The 10400-nt window shown below is 39.3% G+C and overlaps 2 protein-coding genes across 2 annotated transcripts in view; one reads left to right on the top strand and one right to left on the bottom strand.

The window, feature by feature from the left end:
- Positions 1 to 10400, top strand: part of RAD52 (RAD52 DNA repair protein) — a 33594-nt gene that overhangs the window by 8168 nt on the left and 15026 nt on the right. Inside the window, 2 exon segments of the mRNA XM_037064634.1 lie at positions 6112 to 6213; positions 9048 to 9146. Coding sequence (XP_036920529.1) covers positions 6130 to 6213; positions 9048 to 9146 — 183 coding nt within the window. The 5' untranslated portion in view covers positions 6112 to 6129.
- On the bottom strand, positions 414 to 828 carry LOC118999999 (high mobility group nucleosome-binding domain-containing protein 3-like). The gene has a single exon (XM_037064796.1). It carries the CDS (start codon positions 715 to 717, stop codon positions 487 to 489), a length of 231 nt encoding a protein of 76 aa, XP_036920691.1. The 5' UTR covers positions 718 to 828; the 3' UTR covers positions 414 to 486.

The raw sequence follows: 10400 nt of genomic DNA on the forward strand, positions 1-10400 counted from the left end.
ATTGCAGCTGCTATTCGGGGTCTTTTATGGTTCCATATAAATTTTTGAAGTGTTTGTTCTATGTCTGTGAAATATGCCATCGGTACTTTAATAGGTATTGCATTGAATCTGTAAATTGCTTTGGGTAGTATGGACGTTTTGATGATGTTAATTCTTCCAGTCCATGAACATGGTATATGTTTCCATTTATTTGTGTCTTCCTTGATTTCTTTCTTCAGTGTTGTGTAATTTTCTGCATACAGGTCTTTAACCTCCTTGGTTAGATTTATTCCCAGATATTTTATTTTTGTTTTTGCTATATCGAATGGGATTTTTTTCTTGATTTCTGCTTCTGCTGATTCATTGTTAGTATACAGAAATGCCTTTGATTTCTGGATATTGACTTTGTATCCCGCTGTTTTGCCAAATTTAAAAGTTGTCCCAAGAGGTACATAAAATCAACCCCAATTTGTCATGACAATTCACTCTCCCTTGTTATCTACAGATTCAGTTTTCTGTGCCTTCCTTTCCAGCTTCCTGCTTCTCCTCCTTCTTCGCTTTAGCACCTTTGTTAATCTTTGTTCCAGGTTCTTTCTTAGCAGATGTTTTTCTTGGTTTAGGTTCAGGTTTCGGTGGAGCAGGTGCTGACAATCTGGCAGACCGTCTTGGAGGCTCCTGTTTAGTTACTTTGGATCCATCCTTGCCCTCTGTATTCTCTGGAGACTTTCTCTTTGGCATAGTGATTATATTCGTGCAGCTAAAAAGTAAAGCAACGGATTGGAACTGTCGATATCGCCGCTGGGTGTTGCCGCTGCTGCAGCCGCTCTCTCGCGGGGTACGGCTTCTCCGACCTGCCTCTTGTTTGTATAGTTTTTGGAGGATGTATTGGGATATTTGGATTTATGCAGCTACTACAACCTTGACATTCAGGAAGACTTTCCTAACATTTTATTTTGAAGAATTTGAAGACGTCAGGAAAGTTACACGGTGAATAATTGCATATTTTCATCTAGATTAATAAGTTTGTTACTTTATTTTTTTCTCTTCCTCTCTTAGTCCGTGGATACACATACACACATTTTTTTAGTTGAATGATATGAAAGTTGCAGAAAACACTAACTTATTCTAGTATTTTATCATGTATCTTCTACATAATTATGTTAGAATTATCACAACTCAGTAAGTTGTAACAGTGATAAAAAGATCAGCATGTAATATGCACTCTATCATCCGACTGCCCAGTTGTCCCAATAGTGTCCTTTATAGCTTTTTTCTGATGTAACGTCCTGTCAAGGGTCACACAGTGCATTTTAGTTGTCATGTCTCTTTAGTCTCCTTTAAGCCAGAAGACTTTACTAGACTTTCTGTTTTACTTTGTTTTGTTTTTGAGACATGGGCATTTTTGAAGAGTCCAGGCCTTGCAGATTTGAACTTGGCTGATTATTTCCTCATGACCAGAGTCATGATTAGCTCAGTTATACCACTACCTAGTGATGTTGTTACCTTCACAGTGCATTCTTCAGAAAGCACATGGTTTGACTATTACTGGTGACACTATGTTTACTTACTTTATCAAGGTGGTTATCTGCTAGATTCCTCTTGTAAAATATCTTTTGCCACTCACCCCTCCACCTCCCACATTTTTTCTTCAAGTACAAGTAGTTTATTTGGGAGATAAGCCCAGGACATAGTGGTAGAGGAGAGGAGAAGCCAGATGGGAAAGAAAAGTTACTCAACAAAGTGGTGTTGTCAAGCCATTTATCACTGGTGGGCAACCAAACCTAATTTCACTGAGGAACTCTGGAGCCAGTGTAGAACTCATGTTCCATGTTATCTCACAGAAACAGTAAGAAATATTGGCTCTTTACACACCAACTCCTGTCAGTCATTGTTTGAGGCTACTCCCAAGGACATCAATTGTCTGGAGCTTCCAATGTACCATTATCAGGTGCAAAATGGGCCCTGAACACCAAAGGATGCCATTAGTTAAAGAGATGCAGGCATCGGCACTTGGAAGTTAGGCCAGGGCGCCCTACTGTGGTAGGAGCTAAAGAGATAATAGGCAGAGCATTCACAGTGTGTGCTCTATCTGGGTTCCCCAATACCTACCTGGAGCTTAAGGCAAAAACCTTATATGCCATTAGGATTTCAGGAAGTGCAATTCCAGGAAGCAGAAGTGAGTTAAAGGGAAACTGAGAGATGGAAGATTAAATCAGTTCCAAGGTACATTTCCAAGCTGGCCACCCTTAGTAACAAGTATACAACTCATTGCTTGATTTCCTAATGTTGTCTCCCAGGAGGATGTGTAAAGCACTGCATCCCAGGACAATCTACCCAGAGGAAAGAGAAGATTTGCTCCTCAGCTTCTGTCTCTCATTGGTGAAAGCTTTGCTCCATGGTACATTTACTCCCCAGAACTCTCAGATGGTACATTTGTGGGCATCAGGTGGGTCCCACAGGAAGATGAAAGGCATGTAACGTGAGCAAGATGTAAGAGACCATTGGGCTGTACTTCTCTGTAGTTGGTTAGCACCCATGCATATTTGGTCTGCCTAATCACCCGGGGTGAAAAAAAGTAATCAGGGACCTCAGACAGGCAACACTGAGAAGACTTGCGATGCTGCTGCATAAAATGTGCCTGATACATTTGGATTCTACTTTTGTTTAAAAATAGTTCCCTGGCTGGCATAGCTCAGTGGATTGAGCGCGGGCCTGCGAACCACAGTATCGCGGTTCAATTCCCAGTCAGGGCACATGCATGGGTTGCAGGCCAGTTCCCACCAGGGGAGTCACGAGAGGCAACCACACATTGATAGTTCTCTCCCTCTCTCCTTCCCTTCCCCTCTAAAGATAAATAAATAAAAAATCTTTAAAAAAATAAATAAAAAACCAAAAATATACACTTACGTACACATAAAACACATACACAAATACAATCACTTGTAAAAAAACAACAACTATCTCTTGCTGGTGGGGATCCAACCAAATTTTACTTCCACCCATTTTTTTGATATGATTAAAACTTTCTATAAAAATATATTTTAATTTTACAATAGGAAAATAGTTGTGAATGGTTTAGAAAGGAAGGCAGAGCAGTAAGCACTTTTTCACAGTAGAAACTGGGAAAAAGAGTGATTCCATGTTTTATTTTATGGGCAGAGATTAGAGTTGTCCTTTTTTTCAACAAAAGGTTGAATCTTTTATGATATTATTTGGAAAAGTGGCAACAAGTTGCTTTTTAAATATAAGAAGTATTTCTATGGCTGATGTGGCTCAGTGGTTGAATGCCATGCTGCAAATTGGAGGGTCGCTGGTTCGATTCCCAGTCAGGGTGCATACCTGGGTTGCAGGCCAAGTCCCCAGTAGGGGGTACATGAAAGGTAACTATACATTGATATTTCCCTCCCTCTCTTTCTCTTTTCCTTCCCCTCTGTAAAAAAATAAATAAAATCTTTAAAAAATAAATGTAAGAAGTGTAATTATTGCCTTATAAAATTAATTTCTAAAGAATTAGAATAAACAAGAATAAAAAATTCTAGGCAATTCAGAAAAAGAATTTAAAAACATACTTTGTCTGTATATCCTGCACTATGTATTGGGTTGGCCAAAAGTTTGTTTTTTTTCCATAACATGGCTGTAGTAGGGCATAGTTATCTTTAACTTCATTCAAAATAATTTTGTTAGATTGTATTGTGACAGCTGTTATATCAGCATGCATTAAAAATATCAAAATTGGTGAATTTTTGTGTAGCCATTTTGAAGACAAAAGAATGTACACAAATTTTCAGCATATTATGCTTTATTATTTCAAGAAAGGTAAAAACAATTGAAATGAAAAAAAGTTTGTGCAGTGTATGGCACTTCTGGCCTAAGGTAGCTATGACCTGGTGTGACTCCAGCTCTCTTTACCCCTGCTGTGATGACTTTGGAGGTCACAGGTGCTATATGACACAGCTATGAGAGGGACAAGGCCACCAGATTGCCTTAGATTGTGGATGGAGTGAGATACAAGCCTTCATTGTTAATCAATTCCCTCCTTTTTTGATAGAGTAAAAAAATATACACAACATAAAATTTATTTAACCATTTTAAAGTATGTAATTCAGTGGCATTAAGTCCATTCATTGCATATGCCCTTCTGTTTGACAGGTGCTCTTTTAAGACTTTGTGAATATCCTGTTCCCCCCACAACTGTTAGCATCCAATGATGAGTCTTGGATGCTGCTATTACCACAACATTTACTTAATATGGTAAATTTATGCAATTGATCTTCTTAATATTCCCTTTTACTAATGAGGGAACTTGGGCACAGAGAGATTAAGTAATTACCCAATTTAAGTAAGGTAGCCGATGGAGCTGGGTATTGAGCCGCATCTGACTCGTAACGATCAGTGCATGCTTTACAGCCAGAGCTGGCACACTGTGGCCTGTGGGTCAGGTCTGCCACCTCTTTTTGTAATAAAATTGTATGGAGACACAACTGTGCCCCTTCATTTACATATTGTTTACAGCTCCTTTCATGTTAAACTCCCAAAGTTGAGTAGCTGTGGCAGAGACCAGAGAGCCTGCAGTACCTGAAATACTTACTGTTTGGCCTTTTACAGAAAAAGTTTGTTGACTCCTGCTTTATGGAGTAGGTATTTACAGTTTTATGTTTGTTTTTGTTAATACATGCACATGTTTGAAAATCAGATAGTGCTATAAGCTTTATTTTGTGAAATGTTCCTGTGTCCTCAGACATAGGCGTGCTGCATTCTTTACCTGTCTGCTCTCTCCTTTCCAGTTCATTACATTCCAAATAATATCCTTATTCCATTATTTCTTGATGTATCAGTTTTAGATCCTAATTATCCACTGACCTAATTACGCCACTATCCTACTTTTTAGTGCTATATTATAAATGAATTTATCATTCTTAGCTGAAATGTAATGTTTTATGATCGTTTAGTTTTCTGCATTTTCCTCAGAATGTACATAAGAAAATTAATGTGAATTTAGCAATAACTGACATTTTAGTACTTCATGTGTGCCAGGAAGTAAATAAAGATTAAATAAATGTTTACTGTACTGTTATTATCTCTATTTTCTATATGAGAAAACATCATTTAGAGAGACTATGTGATTTTTTCCCTTGGCCAAACACCTAGTGGATGATAGAACTGAAACGGACATTCAGAACTTGAGCTCTTAATCATCACATTATAATGCCATGTGGAGAAGGATAACTTTTTGACATTCATAGATGTGTAGTTCTGTTAGCAAATCTGGAGATTTATAACATCTAAGTTTGCTGAGGAGCGAACTTTGAATCTGATTTGAGACAGGTGTAGTTGTAGTCAGGCAAGTGGGCCAGCCAGCTGCAGGTGCTTTTTCTGAGGACAGTTCTGTTTTCTACTGGACTGTAAGTTTGTACTGCCTCAGTCTAATGCACTGGCTTTCAAACTTGAGCTCACCTCAGAATCACCTGGTAGGCTTGGCAAAGCACTAATTACTGGGCCTCACATCTACCTTCTGACTCTGTAGGTCTACCGTGGGGCCTGAGGTTTCACACTTCTAACAAGTTCCAGGTGAAGCTGAAGCTGCGAGGGACCAAACTGGGCTAATTCCTGAGTGTAAGGGGTCTTCTGTGTTACTTTCTCTTGCTCTTTAATTGTTTTATTTCTGTTAGTCTTCTCCTGCCAGCTAGAGTGTGAGCTCCTGGCACACAGTTCAGTTAGTGTAGCTTACATTGTTTTGTTGACCCCACAGAGGCCTGGGTCGTGTTGCACATGTAGTAGGTAGTAATAAGTCGATTGTTTGCTCTCCTTTATGGTGTTTGTAATTTTGACTTTTTTTGTTTATAAACACTATAATTGTAATGTATATTTATCATGCATTCTCATTATAAAAAATTTAACCTTTAAGAGCACTACCACCATAGCAAAAAACTTAGCAGAAAAGTAGAAGCAGCCCCTGGAGGGTTTTCAGGGGTGTGAGATTATAGGCAAGCACTGAGGGACTTAGTCCTCGATTGGCACAGTACGTTGAAGTGACTTGTAGGATATTGCATATAGATGTTTTCTCTGATTTGTAGTAGGGGATCTTGCCTTCAGCATTCTTTGAGATATTTTTTTAATCTTCTGTTTATATACAAGTCAACCAGAATCCACATGTCTGAGACCGAGGAAGGAATTCTTGGAGGCTGTGACAGCTTTCCTCCTGTCAGTAGCAACTCTGTGTTATGCTTTGGACAGGTAACTGAGTTTTTCACACCTGTGAAGACAGAGGTTAAATGAAAGAGCTATGAGGAAGCAATTAGTACACCACCATCATATACATATGTGTAAGCTATTTATTGTTATTAGTTTTTCCTTTACATGTATTACCGTATTTTTGGACTATAATATGCAACCCCCCATCCCAATTTGGGAGGAATAATGGTTGTTAATACTGCTGTTGGGTTCTGTTTACATTTACCTTGGTGAAATATTATGTTGTTTATGATATTGAATATTTTACCACATTTTTTGCTTCAAAACATTTTTTTCTATTTTCCTCCTATAAAACCTAGGTGTGTCATATGGTCCAAAAAACATGGTATTTTGGAGACTTCGATGAACTCTCAGGGCATTTTGGAACTTTAGCATCAAAAGACTAATAGTACTACAGATTATATTTAGCTTTAAATCTTAATTTAGTTTTTGGGTAGATTACGTATTCATATGATACAACATTCAAAATGAAAGAAAGACTATACGTGAACAGTTTTACTATTTCCCTATCACTCCTGCCCACCTTTCACCCAGTTCTCTATTAGAGGCATCCAGAGTTTCTGGTGGCATTCTATGTAGCCATATCCGTGCATATAAAAGACATTCTTGCTTTGTCTAGTCACATTCTTTACCAGAGATCTGTTTGTAAGTATTGTTTCATCTAAATGGGGAAAAGGGGAAAACCACCCAGGGGACAGAAACCCAAACATGTTGTAGAATATTTATCAGTGTGGGATGGGAGGTTGTTCAATGGGAGAAGAGGCATACAACTTTGGAGAAGACAGTGGAAGGAAGACTCCCTGTCAGTTTTCTCTCTTCCACTCCTTTGCTTGCATAAATGTCATATGCAGACTTGAAAGTGGGAATTTTTATTTTCCCAATTCTGGCTTGAGAAAATTTTGTAGGGATGGCAGTAGCATCTAAGGCAGTGGTTCTCGAAATGTGGTTCAGTGACCCCTGGAGATCCATGAGATCTTCTCAAAGTCCAAGAGGTTAAAATTATTTTCATAATAATGCTAAAATACTGCTTGCTTGTTTTCACTCTCATTCTCTCATGAGTGAATGGTGGAGTTTTCCAGAGACTGAGTAGCATGTAGTGGTATTGCCCTGGTGGCTGATGGAAAGTGTGTCAGTTTGAATTCCTCACCTTAGTAGGTAGAGTCCACATAAACAACAGCTCTTAGGGTCTGTGATTCTTTTTTCTAAAATATATTTTATTGATTATACCATTACAGTTGTTCTATTCCCCTCTTCATTCCCCTCGACCCTGCACACGCCTCCCCCACCATTCCCCGCTTTGGTTTATGGCCACGTGTCTCAAGTTCTTTAGATTCTATATTTCCCATACTATTCTTGCCCTCCCCGCTACCTATTTTTTACCTACCATCTATGCTACTTATTTTCTGTATCTTCTCCCCTCTTCTCCTCCTCCCACCCCCCTGTTGCTAACCCTCCATGTGTTCTTCATTTCTATGGTTCTGCTCCTGATCTAGCTGTCCTCTTGGTTTGCTTTTGTTTAAGGTGTGGTTGTTAATAACTGTGAGTTTGTTGTCCTTTCACTGTTCATATTTTTCATCTTCTTTTTCTTTATTTTTTAAAGATTTTATTTATTTATTTATCTTTAGAGGGGAAGGTGAGAGGGAGAGAAACATCAATGTATGGTTGCCTTTTGTGTGTCCCCTGCTGGGAACTGGCCTTCAGGGAACCAGCCTGCAACCCAGGCATGTGCCCTGACTGGGAATCGAACCTCCATCCTCTGGTTCGCAGGCTTGTGCTCAATCCACTGAGCTACACCAGCCAGGGCTTCTTTTTCTTATATAAGTCCCTTTAACATTTCATATTCGAAAAAATGAGGAGAGGCTTAGGAACCTCCAGGACATCTTTAAACATTCCAACATCCAGATTATAAGGGTACCAGAAGGGGGAAAGAAACAGCCACGAGTGGAACACTTATTTGAACAAATAATAAAGGAGAACTTCCCCAGTCTGGCAAAGGAAATAGACTTCCAGGAAATCCAGGAAGCTCAGAGAGTCCCAAAGAAGTTGTACCCAAGGAGGAACACACCAAGGCACATCATTATAATTACATTACTTAAGATTAAAATGAAGGAGAGAATTCTAGAAGCAGCAAGACATAAGGGAACAGTCACATATTAAGGACTTTCCATTAGACAGACTGTCAGCGGATTTCTCAAAAGAGACCTTACAGGCAAGAAGGGGCTGGAAAGAAGTATTCCAAGTCATGAAATCCAAAGACCTACAGCCAAGATTGCTTTATCCAGCAAAACTTTCATTTAGAATGGAAGGACAGATAAAGAGCTTCTCAGATAAGGTCAAGTTCAAGAAGTTCATCATCACCAAGCCCTTATTATATGAAATGCTAAAGGGACTTATCTAAGAAAAAGAAGATAAAAAATATGAACAGTGAAAGGACAGCAAACTCACAGTTATTAACAACCACACCTAAAACAAAAGCAAACTAAGCAGACAGCCAGATCAGGAGCAGAGCCACAGAAATGGAGATCATACGGAGTGTTCGCAACAGGGGAGTGGGAGGAGGAGAAGGGGGGAGAAGGTACAGAGAATAAATAGCATAGATGGTGGGGAGAAAATAGACAGGGGGAGGGCAAGAGTAGTGTGGGAAATGTAGAAGCTGAAGAACTTATGGACTAAAGGGGGGGAATGTGGGTGGGAGGGGTGTGCAGGATGGAGGGGAATGAAGGGGGGAAATGGGACAACTGTAATGGCATAACCAATAAAATATATTTTAAAAAGAATATCGGAAATGTCAATTACATTTTCTTTCTGTATTGTAGTACCGATACACAGAAGAGTACCAGGCCATCCAGAATGCTCTGAGGCAGTGGCTTGGCCCAGAATACATAAGTAGCTGTATGGCTGAAGGAGGCCAGAAGGTAGAAGAGTTTATGCACCTAAACAGTGGGCATCCATGTGGCTGACTTCTCAGATGATCTTGCCGACTCCCTTTCTGGGTCCTCATGGATTCAGAAGGTCTCTTGTTCTTTGTTACCCAGTGTTTGCTAGTGTCTTTTAGAGGGGATGGCTTCTGGCCTTTATTGCCATCTCAAATGACCCAAGTATTATCTTGAGACTTACATACCTGCCATCATAGAATTTTTATGAAATCCTTAAAAAATATGTCTCTTGCCATTTGTTTCTAATTTTAACTGTTGTGTACGGTTTTGGCCCTCTGTAATAAACATTAACCTGAGATGTGTACCTTTTTGGAAATTGAATTTTGGAAACTGTTAGGCAAGTGGGTGTCTTTACCCTTGATTTTAACCCCTCCAGGCAGAAAATTCATTGTAACTGGCTCCTTCAGGAAGGGTCTTTGAAATAAGTTCACAGAATCTTTCCTGGAATACTTAAAGGCAGTTTTGCCAAAAAAACTGGTAAGGAGTAAATTAAGTAAATTTTGATATACATGTCAGTATGGCAAGAAATTTTAACAAGCTTTTCTTTTTTCTTTTTTTAAAAATATATTTTATTGATTATACCATTACAGTTGTTCTATTCCCCCCTTTCATTCCCCTCCACCTGCACACTCCCTCCCCCACCATTCTCCCCCCCTTAGTTTATAACCACGTGTCTCAAGTTCTTTAGATTCTATATTTCCCCCACTATTCTCGCCCTCCCCCCATCTATTTTCTACCTACCATCTATGCTATTTTCTGTACCTTCTTCCCCCTTCTCCTCCTCCCACTCCCCTGTTGCTAACCTTCCATGTGTTCTTCATTTCTATGGTTCCACTCCTGATCTAGCTGTCCTCTTGGTTTGCTTTTGTTTTAGGTGTGGTTGTTAATAACTGTGAGTTTGCTGTCCTTGCACTGTTCATATTTTTTATCTTCTTTTTCTTAGATAGGTCCCTTCAACATTTCATATAGTAAGGGCTTGGTGATGATGAACTCCTTGAACTTGATCTTATCTGAGAAGCACTTTATCTGTCCTTCCATTCTAAATGAAAGTTTTGCTGGATAAAGCAATCTTGGCTGTAGGTCTTTGGATTTCATGACTTGGAATACTTCTTTCCAGCCCCTTCTTGCCTGTAAGGTCTCTTTTGAGAAATCCACTGACAGTCTGATGGGAACTCCTTTGTAGGTGACTGTCCCCTTATCTCTTGCTGCTTCTAGGATTCTCTCCTTCATTTT

The sequence above is a fragment of the Sturnira hondurensis genome, unplaced genomic scaffold (genome assembly GCF_014824575.4).
Source record: "Sturnira hondurensis isolate 20B ecotype Veracruz unplaced genomic scaffold, ASM1482457v3 Scaffold0015509, whole genome shotgun sequence".
NCBI classification, from domain to species: domain Eukaryota; kingdom Metazoa; phylum Chordata; class Mammalia; order Chiroptera; family Phyllostomidae; genus Sturnira; species Sturnira hondurensis.